The 21,088-nt window shown below is 42.2% G+C and overlaps 1 protein-coding gene across 8 annotated transcripts in view; it reads right to left on the bottom strand.

The window, feature by feature from the left end:
- ptbp2a (polypyrimidine tract binding protein 2a) overlaps window positions 1–19,953 on the bottom strand; it is a 38,397-nt gene extending 18,444 nt beyond the window's left edge. For 2 of the 8 annotated variants that reach the window (XR_013100022.1, XR_013100021.1), the window contains exons 1-11: window positions 19,798–19,953; window positions 18,747–18,774; window positions 16,088–16,148; window positions 14,884–15,056; window positions 14,493–14,633; window positions 14,107–14,253; window positions 13,922–14,032; window positions 11,159–11,369; window positions 3,200–3,315; window positions 1,336–1,369; window positions 616–708 (exon numbers count right to left, since the gene is read on the bottom strand). Coding sequence is in view for 6 of the 8 variants with exons in the window: in XM_014410976.4 (XP_014266462.1) it covers window positions 616–708; window positions 1,336–1,369; window positions 3,200–3,315; window positions 11,159–11,369; window positions 13,922–14,032; window positions 14,107–14,253; window positions 14,493–14,633; window positions 14,884–15,056; window positions 16,088–16,148; window positions 18,747–18,774; window positions 19,798–19,883 (1,201 nt within the window). In the remaining 2 variants the exon portion in view is untranslated. Of the gene's footprint in view, window positions 1–615; window positions 709–1,335; window positions 1,370–3,199; window positions 3,316–11,158; window positions 11,370–13,921; window positions 14,033–14,106; window positions 14,254–14,492; window positions 14,634–14,883; window positions 15,057–16,087; window positions 16,149–17,777; window positions 17,852–18,746; window positions 18,775–19,797 lie in introns of all 8 variants that reach the window. The other 6 variants (XM_012924962.5, XM_014410976.4, XM_004572062.6 and 3 more) reach the window with 6 other exon arrangements.
- Window positions 19,954–21,088: the final 1,135 nt, after the last annotated feature.

Here is a 21,088-nt window from a genome sequence, read left to right as displayed (position 1 = left end):
ATCCAGTCATCCAGTCATCCACCCATTCACACACTGGTGATGGCAGCTACATTGTAGCCACAGCCACCCTGGGGCACACTGACAGAGGCGAGGCTGCCGGACACTGGCGCCACCGGGCCCTCTGACCACTACCAGTAGGCAACGGGTGAAGTGTCTTGCCCAAGGACACAACGACCGAGACTGTCCAAGCCGGGGCTCGAACCTTCTGATTACAAGGCGAACTCCCAACTCTTGAGCCACGATCGCCTCATTATAAATACAGACATCTACCATTTCTACAGTGACATCACTGGTTGCCATCTTTGCTTTGAGTTCTTATGTAAAAACTAAAAGACAGTGTGTATGTGTCCTCACGATATGCATTTGTGCTGGTGTGTGGGACTGTATTCTAATGTTTATATTGTTAGCTGCCAATTATACAAGCCTGCGTTTCAGCTCATTTTACTGAGTAAAAAAGTAACAGAATTACTTTCTCTGGCAAGTAATGACTGTGCTGCATTATATTTAAGAAAAGTGTAATGATCAACACAGGACCAAAATATTTATTACACAGCATACTATGGGACTTGCACTACAGACCAGTCAGACATCCATATAACAGAGATATCCACTTACCTAGCTGGGCCTGATTGGACTCAGACATCTGTATGAGAGCACTGTCCTTCTTGTTGTAAAGAATTTTCACCCTCTGGACATCACCATACACTCCTGTGACAGACCCAGAAGCCGGCAATAGGAGAAGAGGTTGGGACGAAAAAAAGCAGGCAGTTAGAAAAATCTCAAGGTTTCACAGGAGACAAGGATATTTAAAAACAAGGTACAGCAGAGACGACAGCATAGAAACACAGGTTTATTTTAGACTGTAGAGTGTGAGGTGTATGAAAGTGTGTGAAAAAACAGATAAAGGATAAAGAAGAAGCACCCTCTAAGCAGAAACGTTATCAAGCTATGTGAGATGGCTAAAAATAAAAACAGCATGCAAAAACCAATGGCTTAGACATGCATTAACTTCTTACTAAGTAGTAAATTTTAGGGCAAAGTAATGACATGACATAACCCAAACCAATTAACAGGCGGTCAATGAGGATTCAAAATGACCAAATCTACAATCAGCAAACAAATATAGAGAAGCTTGTAATGCTAACAATGACAATATTAATAATAACTATGATAATAATAATAATAATAATAATAATAATAATAATAATAATAACAACAATAATAATAGTAACAACAACAACAAAAAGTCAGAATGAAAGTAGAATAGAAAGAGTAGATACAAGAAAGAAAAGTAGAGCTAAAGAAAGAAGAGAGAGAGAGCTAACGATAACATACCGAAGAGGGTAAACAGACTTTGGGGCGTAACCATCTTTAGAGGGAGAGAAGAGCAACAAGCAGCGTGAGACAGGTAGAGAGGTAGAAGAGTCGGAGCGGAGCGGAGGTAGAGATGGACAGATCGATCCAGAACGGAGGTAGGTAGGAGGAATGGTGGTTTTTGTTTTTCCCCGGAGAGTGATGGAGGTGGTGGGTCATGGAGGAGGGGAGCAAGCGGTGGATGAGGGGTCATGGAGGGGAAGAAGGGTTGGTTAATATGGGAGGAAGAAAGGGTGATTGAAGGTTATAAATTTATAAAATCCCCACCAGCACACGGAGTGAAGGTGGAGCAGGGTAGAGAGAGAGAGAGGGGGGGGGGGGGGGGGGGGGAGCGAGAGAGAGAGAGCGAGAGGGAGAGAGAGAGAGCGAGAGAGAGAGAGAAATCAGGGAGGCAAATGCAAATTTGGGTAAGGAAATTTAAAAAATGAGGAATGGGGAGGGACAAAAAAAATAAAATACAGGTCAGTACACTGGAATAATGCAAGTAGTTTGGTCAGAGATAATGGCTTGGATCAATGTTGTCTTTGGAGAAAATAGAGCAAAGTTTAAAAAAAAAACTGGCTTTCATCCTAGACAAGCATGGGATAAAGGTACATTCATCTCAAATCATAATAATATTCAAACTCATTCACAACAATGGGACAAATAGAACATGCAGCAGCTGTGAGAAAACTGAATGTCTTTCAGCAATGGTGTGACACGAGTTCACAAGGAGATTAGATAGCATGCAGTATAAAAGGCAACAAAATCTTGCATGAAAGAGTTGATGTGAAGGCCACTTCAGTATAACATGGCATTCACACAAATCCACAAAGCTAAAAGAAAGCATGAGCACAGTATCTTAGCATCAGGGCTTTAAGTGGTGTAGATACTGTCCAAAGGCAGAATAACACAACCATTCACAGAGATGAGCAGAGCAGACAAGTCAGATGCCAAATCAGTTTAAACACACAAACCAAAAACAGAAGAAAAGGGATAAAAGAGCAAGCAGCAGGTGTTTGTTCCCAGGGCTTAGACACAGTTAGGAGACCACAGAATGATTTCATATGAGCTTTCATATGAGCTGAGGAGAGGTGAGGAGAGCTTAGAGAGAAAAAGAGAAGACAGACAGTTAGCAGAGTTAGATGCAGTTTGACAAGAAAAGGGAAGGTTTGATTATCAGAACAGGAAAGAGGGGAGAGGGTTCGGGTGCCTATGAAATAAACGTCAAATCCTGCAGTCACCAAGTGGACCAAAAAAGGAAAAACAGGGGGGGAGAATAAGTTCTTGCTTTTAAGAACAACACAAAATTACAGTAAAGAAATGTTCATAGGAAAAGTATTTTATAAAACTAGACCTACAACAGGAGCCCAGATGTAGAACATCAACTGCTCCACACAGCTCAGTGATTACAATGAAAATGATGTCTACACACGCTGGTTAGGAGGTAACACATATAGGCAACAGGCTATCTGAATGCGAACAAATATTATACAATCAAAGGAACCTTTGGGAAACTACAGCTTACATAAAGGAAGCCTTGTTTTTCCTGCAGTTCTAAGACTAGAAAGTTCATGAAAAGCAAACTGTGTGTTCAGTCTGTGTGTGTCTCACACAAAAGCAAAGTAAATTATCAAGATTAACAGATTCAAGTGTCAAACATGAGTTTTTTTATACACATCTTTAATGACAAGCACAAGAAAACAAATCTGGAAATAGAAAAACTGACCCACAGCGAGCAACAGAAAAAACAGGAACAGATGAATGGAGGTGGTGTGTAGGAGCGGTGGAGTTTTAATTGTAGACTTTCCATTTTACTGGTGTTACTGGTGTCAGTATTACTAACCTCTTCATTGAGGTTGCTAACCAGCAGGACCCCACTGGAGCCTGTCTGCCCAGCGAGGGCCACCCTGCCCGCTGCAGCAGCAGCAGCTGCCGCCGCACTCAGAGGGTTCAGAGCTCCTGACGGGAAGCAGACAATCACGGAGTGGAAAATCATTAACGATGTTGATGATGGTGACAATACATCATGGGAAGAACACAGTACAACCCTCTCAAACCCTGCATGTCTGACCACACAAAACTGTTTCTTTGTACCATACACAAAGACATTTTCTACTGTCTGATACACTGGATGCACTTTATCATTGTTTTCCAAAAATGATCACAGTAACTGTAACAAATGCAGTAATGCAGCCCAGACACACTGGGTTGTGTTTCTCTTCCTCCTGGGTATCTATCACATGCGAGGTGAATGGTGTTACCCTCTTAAAATAATCTCAAAATAAGAATGTGGACATGTAGTTGTAGGAATAGTAGTTTTTGTTTCACCCAACCAACTCCTACCAGTGGCGTTTAGAAGCTGTGATTTCGCACCAATAACCAGGGACACAGTTCAGCTTTGGAGCCAATCAAACTGAGGGCAGATCACAGACTGTTGTTCTACATAGAGATTGAAAATGTGACGTCACTCAGGGGTAAAACCGCAAAGGATTCTGGGAACTCGTGGCAAGAGGTACTAGCGCACGCAGGCTTTCAATTGAAATCAGTTACACAGCGATAAAAAGAAACACAAAAAATGTCAAGAAGCCGTTGTATTATTAACTGCAATAGCCAGTCGCATGACAGCCACGGGAAGCCGACGGGTAAAGAGATCGGTTGTTATCGGATTACGTCGTTGAAGAGAAATTGTTCGAGCCGTGTTTCCGAAGTAACAAAGACGCGACTGGATTGCAGCCATTCAAAGACCAAATATAACGTCCCAGAACCCTCCAGCTCACAGGTTAGTCTGCTCCAAGCATTTACACGAAGGTCAGTCTGCTGTTGTAGTTAATGCGTCATTTTTCTTAACATAATTGGTGATATAGGTTACAAGCAAGTCTGGCGCTGAACAGAAATTGTCGCTCCTTTATTTATTGTGCATAAATAGTGAATTGTCCTGACACAATATTGCGTTTCGCTTCTGTTATTATGGTACATTGACAAAAACATATACTTTTATTCACAGGATAAAACAGTTATTTTGTACCACTAATTGCCCAGTACGATTACAGCATACAATATTATTGTCACTGCTACATTTCTGTGATGCTACCAGAAATTATTTCCACTACTAATTAATTACCATTGAGCTCAAATGTTATATTAATAAACGGTTAACGAATGTGTATTTATGACGAAGATTTGTGAGACTGGTAAACTTATGATATGTACGATGGTCTTTACTTTCTACACGGTGCATTTCAAGGTCCTGCACCCATCCGTCGGTAAACTGTACCTGGGCTTGTTGCAGTGACCTGAAGTTACTAAACTTCATGAGTGTATGCACTCACTCCAAGAACCGTATAATTATAAATATGAGCGTGGTGAAAGTTAAGGCAGCACGCTAACGTCTTTTGTCCCTCTGTGTGCTCGTGAGGGTCTGACCCTTTCACTCCTTTGATTTTTTTCCTCGTATCTTTTCTTTGACTTTTCATCAAGTCTGTCTTTGTACGGACCGGCATTGTACACGTTTTGTACATAACATTTTGGGGGGCAAAGAAAGAGCAAGAATTTATTGGAACCGAAGAATGAACGTTTTGCGGTGCTGCAAATGCTTGCGTTGCAAGACAAGACAATAAGACAAGATGGCGCCGAGTATGGCAGCCTCGTCGCGAGCTCCCCCAAGCAACGGCTTTCTTCTGTGTTTAATTTTACTTTTCCTTTATTTTTTCACGAGCAGCACTTGTCTCCTTGTGTACGACCGACAAACCTTACTGGACATAAAAGACGGTCTTTCTTATAACTTTCCGGAGTTCAAGTTTTGCAACACGGACGCTCCGTTTGCAGACCCCCCATTCATCTCACCTGAGACGCCTTTGTTCTCTGGCCCTGGAGGCCGCAAACGCCGACGCAGAGGGAGAAGATCTGGCGTTCTGGTTCGACTGAGACGGCGCACTTACAGACCACCGTTACCCAGTTTATTACTGGCTAATGTGCAGTCTCTGGAGAACAAGCTGTGCGAGCTTCGGGCACGAATCTCATTCCAGCGAGAGATGCGGGACTGCTGCGTGATCTGCCTCACAGAAACCTGGCTATCGGACAAAGTACCGGACTCCGCAATACAACTACCGGGGTTCTCCGTGCACCGCGCGGACAGGTCACAGGATCTTACTGGGAAAAGCAGAGGCGGTGGTGTGTGTTTCATGATCAACAACAGCTGGTGTGATTATGCGAACGTGCACCCGGTCAAATCCTTCTGCTCACCGGACCTGGAGTACCTGATGATTAAGTGCCGGCCATTCTGGCTACCGAGGGAATTTACAGCAGTGATTATTACGGCTGTTTACATACCCCCACAAGCCGACACTGACCGTGCACTCAGGGAACTGTACAGCGCGATCAGCAGTGAGGAAACCGCACACCCAGAGGCGGCATTTATCACGACCGGGGACTTTAATAAGGGAAACCTGAAGAAAGTCTCACCAAAACTCCACCAACACATCCTTTTCAACACACGTGGAAACCGGCTACTCGACCACTGTTACACCTCTTTCCGGGATGCGTACAAAGCCCTCCCCCGCACCCCATTCGGCCAATCAGATCACTGCTCCATCCTGCTCCTGCCCGCCTACAGGCAGAAGCTGAAACAGGAAGCTCCAACCCGGAGGGCGGTGCACTGTTGGACGGACCAATCGGAGTCTGCGCTGCGGGACTGTTTTGATCACGCGGACTGGGAAATGTTTCACGTGGCTGCTAGGGACATTGATGAGTACACAGACTCAGTCTGTGGATTTATCAGGAAATGCGTGGAAGATGTCGTCCCATCCAGAACAGTTAAATCCTTCCCAAATCAAAAACCCTGGATTAACGGAGATGTTCGCGCGGCACGGAACACCGCCTTTGCCTCCGCGAACACATCGGACTACAAACACGCACATTACCAACTCCGGAAGACGATCAAAGCAGCCAAACGTGAGTACAGGGACAGGGTGGAGCAACAGTTTGACAACCCTCGGAGTATGTGGCAGGGACTAAACACGATCACAGACTTTAGAGGGAAACCCAGCACACCGCAGACCACGGCCTCTCTGTGTGAGGATCTAAACGTATTCTACGCTAGATTCGACGCAGCGAACACCATGAGACCGGACAGTGTGCGCACCGCGGATGACGTCAGTGCGCACACTGTGTCTGAGGAGGATGTGCGGAAGTGCTTCAGGAAGGTGAACGCGCGCAAAGCTACTGGTCCGGACGGGATTCCCGGCCGCGTCCTCAAGTCATGCGCGGCTCAGCTGGCTGGAGTGTTCACGCACATCTTCAACCTTTCCCTCTCTCTGTCTGTAGTCCCAGCCTGCTTCAAAATGGCCACCATCGTCCCTGTACCCAAATCCTCCACCATCTCCTCATTGAACGACTGGCGACCTGTAGCCCTGACCCCCATCGTAAGCAAATGCTTCGAGAAGCTGGTCAGGGACGTCATCTGCTCTGCACTACCCGACTCACTGGACCCTCTACAGTTCGCATACCGCCACAACAGGTCCACTGATGATGCCATAGCCCTGACACTACATACTGCCCTGTCACACCTGGAGAAGAGAGACACGTATGTGAGAATGCTGTTTGTAGATTACAGCTCAGCATTCAATACCATCGTTCCCTCGAAGCTGGACAGGAAACTGCAGGATCTAGGACTGAGCAGCTCCCTCTGCAGCTGGATCCTTAGCTTCCTGTCTGACAGACGCCAGGTGGTCAGACTGGGCAGCATCACCTCATCCCCCATCACACTGAACACTGGTGCTCCACAGGGGTGTGTACTGAGCCCTCTCCTATACTCACTCTACACCTACGACTGCACAGCCACTAACAGCTCCAACATCATTGTGAAGTTTGCGGACGACACTACAGTGGTGGGTCTTATCACCAACGGTGATGAGACGGCTTACAGGGAGGAGGTCAGCGCCCTGACCCACTGGTGTCAAGACAACCATCTCACCCTCAACGTCGCAAAGACAAAGGAGTTGATAGTGGACTTCCGGAGGTGCAGAGAAGTACACACCCCCATCACCATCAACGGCGCTGCTGTGGAGAGAGTGAGCAGCTTCCGGTTCCTTGGAGTACATCTGGCTGAGGATCTTACGTGGTCAGTACACACAAACAAAACAGTGAAGAAGGCGCAGCAGCGCCTCTTCTTTCTCAGGAGACTGAAAAGATTCGGCATGAGCCCCCGCATCCTCAGGACCTTCTATCACTGTGCCATTGAGAGCATCCTCACTGGATGCATCACCACCTGGTATGGCAACAGCACCGTCTACAACTGCAAAGCTCTCCAGAGAGTAGTGCGGTGCTCTGAACGGATAATTGGAGGTGAGCTTCCCTCCCTCCAAGACATCTACAGGAAGCGGTGCCTGAGGAAAGCGGGGAGGATCATCAAGGACTCCAGTCACCCCAGCCATAAACTGTTCAGACTGCTTCCATCAGGAAGGAGGTTCTGCAGCATCCGGTCCCGTACCAGCAGACTGAGAGACAGCTTCTTCCATCAGGCCATCAGACTGCTGAACACGTCATAGATACCTCAGCTTCACTACTGGAACTTTAACATTATGCACTCCACACTGTATATAAATGCCACTTGTTTTGCACATATTCAACTCTGTATATTTTATATATTAATATTATTATTATTATTTTATTTTTATTTTTTTTACTATTTAATTTGTAAAAATGTGTACACACACACACACACACACACACACACACACACACACACACACACACACACACACACACAGGAAAATATTTAGTATACACATCCAGAAATGCATACACTATTATATATTGTACATATATTTATTAGTTTCAGGTTGGCCATTCTTGTATTTTGCTCGTTTGTGTTGTTGTGTTTGCACATCTCTGTTGCTTGTGGGGCTCGCACACAAGAATTTCACTCGCATGTGCTGTGCCAGTGTGCCTGCACATGTGATGTGACAATAAAAGTGATTTGATTTGATTTGCATGCAATGCGCGAAAGTCACGTGGTCTGTCAATCTCTATTAGACCCTGACACAAGACAGAGGTTATATTGAATAGATGGAACAACTTACTTATAGCGTTACAAACATTACCTACGGTAGTTAACGTTCTATTTTGAGTTTCCTTTACGGTAATTCAACACACACTCACAACTTGACCCATGACACCTTAATGACTCCCATGATGAGAGGGTGGGTCAACAACTCTCAGGATTACCTCCTAGGTGAAAACTCCACTACGCCATTTATTCTCTTTTGCTTATCCTCATCATGACCGCAGAGGAGGAGGAGTCTATCCCAGTTACCATAGGGCGAAAGGAAGGGTACACCTTACACAGGTCACCAGTCTGTCGCAGAGCTAACACAGAGAACCAAACAACCATTCAGACTGTGGGCAATTTAGAATTGGACTGGTAATCTGGCATAACGGGCCAATGGACCGGCCTGAAGAGCTGTTGCACCAGCTGTACGAACACTGACAGCAGCCCATTCTTTCATTTATACACTGTACTACCCAATCAAATCTCTTAATGCGATCAGCCCCTCCCCTACCTTCATTGTGACCTCACACAGCTGGTACAAGACGTGAGGAAGAGACAATATGTAGATGGTATGATAAGCTATGTACATTAGACTATACGGCAAGATTTAAGAAAGGGCACTAACTCACGTACACACGAAGAAACTTCATCAATTGGTTTAAGTCTAAATAAGGGAACCGAGTCAGTCAGTGGTACCAAGTCTCATGTTGTGGTGGTGACGGTCCAAGAAATGTGACTGGTGCAAAACCAAGCTTTTACCTACTGCAGAAACTGTCAGAAGCTGACACCGTGTGGATGCAAACCTGAATCTGTGGTCTTACCTGCACAGAAATGTGCATGTGCAATATTTGAAACCAGACACATTTCTGCAATTACACAGATTTGGGGGTTTAAATTAACCCTTTAAGACCTACCATAGAGCCAAGTCCGCCAGAGCTTATATTATATTTTTACATGTTGTGGAGCCATTTTTGGGAGCATTTCAAGTTGCTATACATCAATACAACCATTATAGCCCAAATTCTAATAATATGTCTGCATTAAGTCCATAGTAACTACAGAAATTGCAAAAAAGTGCAATAAACTACAAAGAATTTGAAAATCGTCTTTTGTTTTTTTAAACATATATTTCTAGTTAGAGAAATTTAAGAGGCTCATCCCTCAAAACTGCAAATACAAAAAAGTTGCACAAACTAGTTTCCCACCACAGGAAATTTATTTTAAGTGTCTTCATAGTTTTATTTTTGAAATACACCAATTTTCATATACTGCAGGAAAAACAAAAAAACAATCCTATGATGCAAATTTGCAAAAAAAAGTAGCATATGCATCAAAATAAACTATTTCCAGCAGTGCAATATGAGTCCTCAGCATCCCAGAAATGACACAAAGTCATAAAGTCAAACATAACTTTTAAAAAGACCAGCATAGGCTCATGAGGGCCCTGATGGTAAAAAACTACATTCCCGCGAAAATGACGTCACTTCCGGTTTCGGGCAGGTCATGGTGGACATGCAAAAGTTCGCGCTGACGTCTATTCCAACGTAGGAAGTGTTATGAACAGCTGATCGGATCGGCAAAGCGTGTTTCTGGAATATTATGTTTTTGTTGCTGCAAGTGCTTTTTATGCAGTTTTTGCAAAGCTTTATGTGGAAGGAAACTGTGACCGAGGACAAGCTGATGGCATAAGATGTAAGTACAACTCCTCTGGTTTCATATGCAAAAAAGATTATTGCGCTAGCTTAAGTGGTTGCAGAGCTACCGGGATTTTAAAAAAGTTACGCAAAACGGAGCGTGCCCGCTCCGACCGGCTTTAAAGGGTTAAACAGACGAGCTTTTTATTTTGTGTATTAGATACACCCTTGCTCTGCTCAACCTCCACAGAGAAAATGACAAAGTCAGTATGAGAAGAGGGACACCTCAGTGTCAACCATGTTCATTTTATTTTGTGAAACATACTGGGACTAATTCCAAAGTATGACTGGGAAGTGAGTGAGCAATTTAAAAATGTAAGTGGCTAATCGGATTTTTCAAATTAATGGTTCCAGAGAGACAAATATTTCTGGTGCTTGAATCCACTTTTGAAAGGATGTAGAGTTATCTGCAGCAGGAACAACAGGCACTTTAAGATCCTTCCTAATATCTTTTCTTCTTGCCACTGTATTCAAAAAACCTGAATCCTACTGACCAGCAAAGGAAAAACAAACAAAGAAACAGCTTACTTTTAAAGAGGTGATCTTATGATCAATTGCGATCAAGTGCATCCAAGTGTATTACAGTACCTAGCTGCTACTTAACCACTCAATTCCTATGGAAGCAGTAAGGGTGTGCTTAGTTTTTGACAGGCCTCCTTCTATGTATATTTTATGTTAAATAAATGTCATGTACTGTCGTTCATCAGTCTATAAAGCATTTCTAGCAGAAAAGCACTGAATAAGAGCCGGTCCTTATCTAGACTGTATTTAGCTCATTAGCCTGCTGCTAAGGACCAGATTATGTTAATTATGTGCAAAAGAGAAAGTTGTTTTTTTTAGTTGTTAGTTTAATTAGTTCATGTGGTTATCAATCTGAACTTAGTTTATCTGATAATTTACCTTTTTTTTTTTGTTTTTAAAAAGGAGGGGAAAAAGTAATATTTACAAATGTAAGTTGAAGATGCTCGTGTGAATTCCCGTCACACCAACCTGATTTAGAATGCAGAGTGAGAACAAACAACGTCAAGTTCAAAAGAGGAAAGATAAAAGTGGGATCTACCTGGGATCTTACCGAGGAGAGAACTGGAGTCTTTGCTGAAAGCAACGGCAACTGTGGGGTCAAAACTGGGCTGGCCATCACCAGCTGGCAGCTCAGGTCGGGTGTAGTCGCGACTCTTATCATTGTTGTACTTCACATTCAGGTTGACCAGCTTGGAGAAGTCAATACGGAGTGTGCAACAGGAATTGTAGATGTTCTGGCCATCCAGTGCCTAGGAGGAGGAAAATGACATCTGTGCTCAAGAACTGAAAAGGTCGTTACACCATTTGTATTATTGATGGTAGCAGCACGACGCCGCTTCGCTGAGTCTGGCACATTGACCATTTAACCATTAGCCATATTTTATGATTAACGTAGCTGCTACTGGACTGTGGTTAGATAAAAGATGAACAGCAGACTGAATACTGAGCCATGACAGAACAGATTACAAATCCATGATCATGCTGGCTGTGGGGGAACTGTAGATTCAATTCAATTAAATTTTATTTATATAATCACAACAACAGTAGACCCTATGATAATACATACAGAGAAAAACCCAACAATCATATGACCCCCTATGAGCAAGCACTTTGGCAACAGTGGGAAGGAAAAACTCCCTTTTAACAGGAAGAAACCTCCGGCAGAACCAGGCTCAGGGAGGGGCGGGGCCATCTGCTGTGATTGGTTGGGGTGAGAGAAGGAAGACAGGATAAAGACATGCTGTGGAAGAGAGACATTAAGATAAGATGGGGCCTGATTATTAGATGAACTCTGCAGAGTCCAGAGCATGGATAACTAATGCAGGCAGGGCAGCCTGAGCTTTCAGGCCTGAGGACCAGAGGTGACGGCCTGAAAAACTGCAGACTGAGGGAAGCTGAAAGCAGATGTGGACAACACAGTAAAAAGTAACTTTTCTACTTTCACAGTAACTTACAATCTTTTTGACAGTAAGCGCTCAGGTTTTTTTTTTTTTTTTTTTTTAATTCATATTTTTATTAAGGTTTCAAAAGCAGGCATTCACAGTATGTACATCATGTAAGCATTCTTCATACTTAGGTTATCTGCCTTAAATACTGAAATAGTATTTTAATTTACATCCAAGTCATAAGGGAAGAATACTTACAACGATAGAAGTAATTGAAACCATCACATAATCCGAAAATCAAAAAACAAAAAACAAAACTAACAAACCTAAGAAAGCAACAAAAAAAAAAAAAAAAAACAAAGAAAAAAAAACAAAACAAAAAAAAAAAAAAAAAAACACGGATGTGTTGGTATGGGGTAATCCTATAAATATATATACATACATCATAATTATTGGTTTGTAATAGTAAAATCTGGCCTATGAGGCGTGATATATTTAACCCAGTTTTCCCAATATGATGTAAATTTCTCCAGCTTGTGGTTAACAGAAGCTGTTATCTTTTCCATGTTATAAATTTCCATTGTGATTTCCATCCATGTACTTATGTTTGGGCTCTCTGGGGATAACCATTTTCTGGTGATATTCTTTTTACAGGCCACCAATAAAATATTTATTAAATGTTTATCATATTTAGGCCATTCCTGAGGTATATATCCAAAGAACATAGTCTTACTCTCGAGAGGTATTTCACGTTTAAAGATATCCTGTAAGGCATTATGTATTTCTCTCCAATAATCCCTCAAAATTGGGCAGTCCCAGAAAATGTGGTAGTGATTTGCACTTTGATTTCCACAGTTCCTCCAACAAGCAGGGGGGTTATCATCATAATGAGACTTCTGAGAAGGTGTTATAAAGTATCTAATTAGGCACTTCCAGCCGAATTCCCTCCACTTTCGTGAGCTGGTACACATCCACTGATATCTCCATATTGCCGTCCATTCTTCCTCTAATATTTTTATCCCTCCTTCCTTCTCCCATTTTGTTCTAATATATGAAGTCGAATGTGGTTTCAAATCCATTAGACCCTTATAGAGACATGATACAATTCTATCAATAGTTTCTGAGTTATAGCTTTTTATAAACACTTCCATCAAGCGTGTGTTTATCATTGTTACGTTTCTCATCTTCGTGTCGGCATAGTGCCTTAACTGCAGATATCGATAAAAGTCTTCTTTTTCTAATGAAAATGTTTTTCTAAGCATGTCAAAGCTGAACAATTTTCCATCCTTCATTATACTGCACAGGGCTGTTATGCCCTTACCTGTCCAGTCCTTGAATCTAGAATCCAGTTCATTAGGTTTGAACTCTGAGTCGTAAGCACACCATTTAAGAACTGTAATATTGGTCTCGAGTTTATATTCCTTTATAATAGTTCTCCATGTTTTAAGGGTCCTTTTCACCCACATGTTATCAGTATTTTTTATATAGGTTTGTAAGTTATTGTCAGCTAGAGTTGCCTGAATAGGTATAGACAGCATTTGTTCCTCAATGGTTTTCCATTGGGCAGTGTATGATTGGTTACACCAGCATATTATTGCTCTCATCTGCGCTGCAAAATAATAATATCTGAGGTCAGGGAGGCCCCATCCTAAGCGCTCAGGTTTTTATATGATAAAATAAAAAAAATCTGAAACTTAAACACTTATTTTGTTAAATATAACTTATAAATGGGAATATTGGATGAAAATTAACAGGCCAAGTTTTTCAAGATAAGACTTCATCACCTTTACTTATATTGTTGCAGGATTGGGGGGGGTGTCAAAAATGATATAGAGTATTTTCCTAAGACTCATATAGAGTTTGAAAATCTAGTACTGGGACAATCCTATTAGACATGCAAGAAAACATGACCATACCAGTTTGGCCTGCTGTGCACTGACAGGATCGCTGAACTGCAGAAGAGCCTGGAACTGATTGTTCTTGGTGAACGTGATTATCTTCATGACTGTGCCAAACTTGGAGAAAATCTGTCAAGACAAAGAAACTGGAGGTTTCTTGTTCAGCCACAAGCAGCAAATACTCTTTGTTAACTGCTGCCTACCTGTTGCAGTACGTCCAGCGTTACAGGGTAGAACATGTTATCAATAATGATGCGCAGCACAGGACTGGAAACTGCAGCCAGGACCTCCTGTACCTCGGACCCTGGTGACTGGGCTGCTGACACTGCTTGCAGCACGGCCTGGGTCCGCTACACCCGAACACAAGCACAGCACACAGCTATTAATGTAGATGGCAAATATCAAACAGGCACCTTCTACGGCTGTTGTTTTTTTTGTAATGATTCCAGATATTTCCAAGCATTTAATGCAGCCAAATAACAGCATGCATTTGCAATCAAGCAGTGATGAGGCACACGAGTTGAAAGCACGTTTTAAAAACATGAAGCTGTGCAACAACTAACATATCAGTCTGTTAGTTTCCACTAACCTGATTAGCAGCATCAGTTTTGAGTTCTTTGTGATTGGAGTACTGAATAAACACTTGGATGTTACGGATAAGGGGAGTTACTTTGGAGTAGTAGTTAACCATAGTGACAGCTGCCTCCTCTGTCCCCATCTCCAAAAACGCCTGAACATTAGAAGAGAAGGCAAAAGAAGAAAGAAAAAGCTGAATTTGTTGACTCACTCTTACTTGGTTATTTTAATAATGAAATTCAACATGTTGCAGTTCGACTGCGTTTGGAACAATTGTCAGATGCATTTACAGGCTGGTGTCTAAGAATGGCTTGTCCTGTGTGAATTTATCTGCGCTTTCAAATTGAGCCTAACAACTGTTTTGGATGAAATTATACAAATGCTAAACAGCCTGATTCACTTACCTGATTCTTTCCCTTCAGTGTGAGAATATTGGTTACTTTGCCAAAGGGGAGGCCGAGGGCAATGACCTCAGTCTCTGAGGCCTCGTTTGGCAGCTTCCTAATGTGGATCACACGAGACGGCAGGGCCTCCTCCACCCTTAGCTTCTTACTATCACTGCCATTGGGAGCCCCATCTAAGATTTCAGGAGAAATGCTGATTAACTGAAAGGTGCACTACAATGACACACTGGGATCTTAAAGGTAAAGCTCGTGATTTTCTGCTACTGTCAACAAATGTCGAGAATTAGAAACAATGAGGCAAACTTAAAAAAAACAAACAGAACATTTCCTGCATCAGCAAGTATGCTAGGATCCACACAGCACTGTGACGATTACAATGCGCTAATTTTTTGTGATGGATTTAATTGTGGAGACAAAACTGCAATGCAGTGAGTGAAAAGGATTATCCAACGAGTTGTTCAAGAACCAAGGAGGAAGTGTGGAGAGCGACAGGAATCAGCAGGTACAACTGTTTCAAAGAAGACCCAACTGAAAAATCTATGGAAGCTAAAGCTCAGAGTTCCTAGAAGGGGCCAACAGATCCTTCAGTTTAAGACTGTCCGTGTGGAAGACTGGGCCAAAATCACTCGTGTAACTAGTTTCTCCATACAGGAGCCATCTTGAGTATTAAATAGCATTAAATACATTTCAGTAAGCCTGTTCAATAACTTTTTCCCAGTTCAAATGTTCCAAGACAGGACTGGAGCTGTTCCAGAGACTGAAAGTGTGGCTGCGTACAGCGAGGAAAAGAACAGTTGAGCTTGTGTCCAGATAGATCCTTGTGAAACAAGGAAACTCCATCAGAGTATCGAAAGCTGGCATACAGGGAAGTTCAACTGCACAAGGAAGCTGGCAGATATGCTTAGGCCGTGTCACAAACTCAACAGGGGCGGTGTGGGAAGTGGAAGAACATCAGAAAAACCTTCATGCATGGAATGATAACATTTAAACAGAGAGGAGGGATATCCTCCATGTCTGTTCCAGCCACTGGCTATGGTGTGTAGGTGCCCTCCTACTAAGGAGCGTGATGTTACCCACCAAACAGCTCTCTCCACCTAAACTCATGCAGCCTACTTCACCTAATCCTTAGGTCTGCTGTATCGACTGGCTGCATGCAAATTCCATCAATCCCCTCAGAGTTCATGGGCGGTTGGAACGAACTCACCACTGTTACTGCTCATGCCAGAGTTGGAATTGTTGTACATACTCAGCTCATCCGATCCTCTCTGTGGAAGGAAAAGAAAACAGCATCAGGCACTGCTGAGAAAAAGACTTTCCTGACAGGCCCTTGAAGACAAAACATCACACTAATGGTTTCGCTCCTCTGCCTGTGTCAGTTTAAATTGCTAAAAGTAAGATGTAGGGATGTGTCATCTCACCCTGAGCTATACAAGGTCTCTGAAGGCCTGCTGGCACTGCCAGGCACCCTCTGCTCTTAAACCCTGACTGATGGGGTGGCAACCAACATAGCTAGGGACCCATCTCACACACAACTTTCTAATAGTTTCATATCCCACCTCCTTGTGGAGGTGTCGCCGAATTTGAACTGTTTGTTCTTCTGTCACTTGCAGGCTCAGCTACAGAAACATGGTACAGATAAATTCAAAGGGGAAAAGTAGCCCGAGTAAGGCCAAAATGGTGAGCACACAAGTGTCACAGCCAACAGGGTAGGAGTAATGGGTCTTCTAACAGCTGGAAGCCCACTGGTCTTTGCCTCAGACACTGAAATACTGATGAGATAAACTCATTTCCCAGGAGCACACTATCAGAACAATCTGGCAGTTCAGCCTTTACACACCTTAATGTACCTGGCACTCAACAAATAAGATTGGCTGCCCGGAGCAGCTAAACGCATTCACGAGCAAACAAGTGTGAAATGTGGAGTAACTTTTCCACATGCATATTTACTGGAGCAATATAAGGAATATAAGGTTTCAGGTTCACCCATTCTTATCCTCAGTCTGAATAAACACACTGACACAATAACTGGGAGGCACATGTCAGATTAAAACACGGATGTTTTCAAGTGGAACTTGTTTAATAGTCAAAGCACATGAATCCATCTGTTAACCGATAGCAAATAAGTCACACACATATTTTTCTTTCTTGCAACACAGAGCTTCAGATATGATTATTCAGAATTTAAATAGAAAACAACATTAACACTTATTCATGTTTATGAATGGACTCCATCATTCCCTGAATTAAACATCATCTACAGGTTGTGGATGATTAGTGGTTAGTTCAATACTGCAGGATAAAAGTTCTATTCCTAAGAAAATGTAATATTAAGCTCAAACAGCATGCTCTTAGGAAACAGTATACATACAACAGTCATTACTAATGCAGCTTCTTCCTTGCCATAAGGGGTCACCACAGCAAGTAGCGTCACCTCTTTGATTGGGCAGTTTAACACCAGATGCCCTGCCTGAGTTTGAACCAACAACCTTTCACTTGTCAAGCAAACTTATTAACCACTACACCTTGGAGCTACGCTAATGCAGCACACACACAGACAAAAACAAACAAAAGACCACCTGCTTTATTTTTGGTGGTCTCCAAGTTTTATATACCCCCATCTAGGGATTGGAACCAAGAGCCGGTTCTTGTAGAGAACAGGAGTCTGTTTCTACCTGTTAATTACTCCCAGGAGGATTAAGTAAAGTGCTGCGTTACTTGTTTTCAGTTCAGTTTATTTATACAGCACTAGAGCTGGCCGATATATCAAAAATTTATCGTTACCGAAATTTATGACTCTCATCGACGTCATTTTGCCCATGTCGGTAAATTCGGTATTTAAAAAAAAAAAGAATGTGCAGGTTGGCGATGTTCATGTCCCTTTAAGACTCTACTACCTGTAACAAGACGAGACACGGGTGAACAAATGGAGGACGATTTAAATGTTGAAGCAGCAGCGACGGAGGTAGAGCTGGTGGAGGAGGAAGAGGAGACGCTTGTTAACAAAAAAATGTTCAAGCCCTGCCTAATTTTAACTATCAGTGTTCTATTGAAGTTTTTTGCAAACAGCACTATTTAATGTTTTTGTTTAAGAGTTTGTAGTTTTCACTAGTCACATGGCAGTGCTTAGTATTTATTATAGTTTTTTCTGTGTTCAATTGACATTTGTGTTTGTGACATTATTTGTTTACAAGTTATAGTACCTCAAGGCCTTAGCAGAGATAGGCCTTTGTCCATGATGGCATTACATTTGCACAATCATTGTTTACTTTCTGAATAGCCAATGTGAAACATATTTATTATTAAACTATTTTGTTTACAAGGGATACACATTTTTTAGAGAGCATGGTTACATATTGTATCCTACACTTTTTATTTTGTTCAGTTAATAAATCTTAACCACTAAAAGTACTTACTACTATTGTCTTCATTTATTTTCAGTGACATTTTACAGTCCTTTAAAGTGGTAATAATATAATTGCAATGAATAGGTCTAGGGGGAATAATATTATCAAAATAACTGGAGGAACTATGCTGCCTGCCACAGCCCCATCAAATGAAAAAAAAAAAAAAAAACGTTTGTTTTTTTGGCACTTGGGGTGGTTATCGTCCATTTATCGTTATCGAGGTTAACTGCTCAATTTATCGTGATATTGATTTTAGGCCATATCGCCCAGCCCTATACAGCACCAAATCACAACAGCAGTCGCCTCAAAGTGCTTTATATTGTAAGATAGACCCTACAGTAATGCACACAGAGAGAAACCCAACAATCATATGACCCTCTATGAGCAAGCGCTTTGGTGACAGCGGGAAGGGAAAAGTGTTCTGCATGTTTAAGTATGCACACATGTAAAGAAACTCACCTTTACACCAACTGCAACATCACTGATGCTGAAAGAAATAATTTTGTTTTCACAATTAAGGGATTTAAAACATCAGAACAACATAAAACAGAAACATACAAAACAGCACTAGATATGAGTAGATGTCAGCGTATTCTCATGACACTCCAGTCCATAACACATAGAACCAAAGCTGCTTCTTAACTCCACACTGTGCACGGACTGAATACATGGACCCTTTATGAATGTTATTACAGCCGCTTATACATGCAGTCTATTTCCTTTTCTGTGCTGATAAGTAAATAGCTTTGCCAAACGTGTATTCTACGCCTACATGACCTACTGCCTTTCCATCCACCCGCCTCCCCATGAGCTCACTTATGATTCATAACATCTTTAATTAACGTTCACGTTATTCTCGCTTCGACCCCAATGAACAGATACTATAAATGACACACTGTAGTACACTTGTAATATTAGTAACTCAACTCAACGTGATACGTCAAGTTTAAGTTTGATATCAACAGGAGGCATAGCTTAACTGTTTCTATGCTTTAACCGTAAAACTCCACAAAATAGGATGTTTTTAATCGGAAGTTAGGAATACTGATTTAAAGTAAGGGCACGTTTCACTCTCTTGACCTTTTACATACACTGGTTATTTAAACGCAGTCAGGTGCTACACAAAGGTGCAGTGGTAGTGTAGCATGTAGTTAGCATAACGGTTTGCTAAACTTTATTAGCCGAGCCGGTAGCAAGCTACTGTCAAGTACAACTTAGGAAAAAAAGAAGCATTTTTCCCTGAAAGCGTCGCTTTATATGAGAGGCTTTTAAATAACAACTAGAACAGTTCATAAGAAAAACAGCGACTCGGTGCTAAGTTAGAAAAGCATGCTAACATTAAGCCGTTCCTAAATAGCAAAGAAAAATGCGGCGCTATGGAAACCCGCTAACACAACATTCCCATTTCCCCCGTAGCTCTCTCATAAAATGACGTTATCACATAGTTACAGCTCTGCTGCCGTAATATGTGTGAAATGCCGTGTAGTTAGCTTCACTGATTTAATATTACCCGTCCATTTCTGTAATAATCTCGGCGCCTCCGTGTTTGCTCCTGTTTTTAACCCGTTTATTCCGACACTGGACACAAGCTACCATGCAAGTGAAATCAAAATGGAGGCGCTGTGGCCCGAGTCGGTGACGCAAACACCCGAGAAGTGCCGAAACTGTGAACGCGCCGCTTCGCTGCAGAGCTCCGTTCACTCCAATGGACCGTTTGTAGTTAGCAACATACGTTCTAATTAGGGATGGGTATTGATAAGATTTTAACGATTCCGATTCCATTTTCGATTCTGTTTAACGATTCGATTCTTTATCGATTCTCTTATCAATTCTTATTTTTTAAAAAGGAGAACACTAACGTCGATTAGCTCAGAACTTTGTTTTATATCTTCTCTTTGAACAAGATAGAAATTTAGGAGTAATTTAGGAGTATGGCCTTAGAAACCCAACAGTGACATCTTAAGAGATCCAGCCTACAGCTCTTCAATGGGGTGTCACAGGGTCCCCAGGAAAAAAAATTGTAAATGTAAAATAATAAAATAAATATTCTTCTGTAGCAATAACAAAGTATAACATAAATTGTTCTGTAGCAATTACACAAGGATATCCAGTAATGTCCCTGCCTACAATTAAACACATTCACTTACCAAAGTGAAATCGGGGACATCTGCTGTGGCAAATGGGTGCAAACTTTTGACCACAAACTGAGTCACTGCTCGGTGACATTCGTCTATCCTGGCCTGAAAGGAGACGCTACCGGTAGACTGCAGCGAGAGCTGCCAGCATCTGAGCCAGACTCTGTCTGTCTCATCATGGTCACTAAATGCACAGTAATAGCAGGTTTGTAATAAGGCAGATCGCGCTAACATAATATGGACTGTTAGTTGATTATTTACCTGCTGCATTAACGGGAGAGGACGTGCAAACGTTACCGCTGCTGCTGGGTTGAGATTCACGAGTCCGGAGCGAATTAAAAACACGACATTCATTTAAGGTCATCGCGTGTTTTGTGAGCAAATGCTTTTGCATATTCGTAGTGTTTCCTCCCTTAAATGAAATATCTACTTTGCAAGTATTCCAAGTTGTCCTGTTGTCATCCGTTCTCGTAAAGTATAACCAAACTTTTGAGCATTTGAGCCGCTTAGGCGCCGTGTTTCCTGCCAGGTAAATGACGCTCCGCAACGTGGTGACGTCATTTGGGGCGACTGGAGTCGATAAGAGAATCGTTTGCAAAAATGGCAAACGATTCCAAGGAATTGAAACAGTGGGAACCGGTTCTCAACAAGAACCGGGTTTCGATA

Source organism: Maylandia zebra, linkage group LG9, assembly GCF_041146795.1.
Source record: "Maylandia zebra isolate NMK-2024a linkage group LG9, Mzebra_GT3a, whole genome shotgun sequence".
Classification (NCBI taxonomy): domain Eukaryota; kingdom Metazoa; phylum Chordata; class Actinopteri; order Cichliformes; family Cichlidae; genus Maylandia; species Maylandia zebra.
The sequence above is the reverse complement of the archived record's forward strand: the minus strand, read 5'-3'. Positions and strand labels throughout refer to the sequence as shown.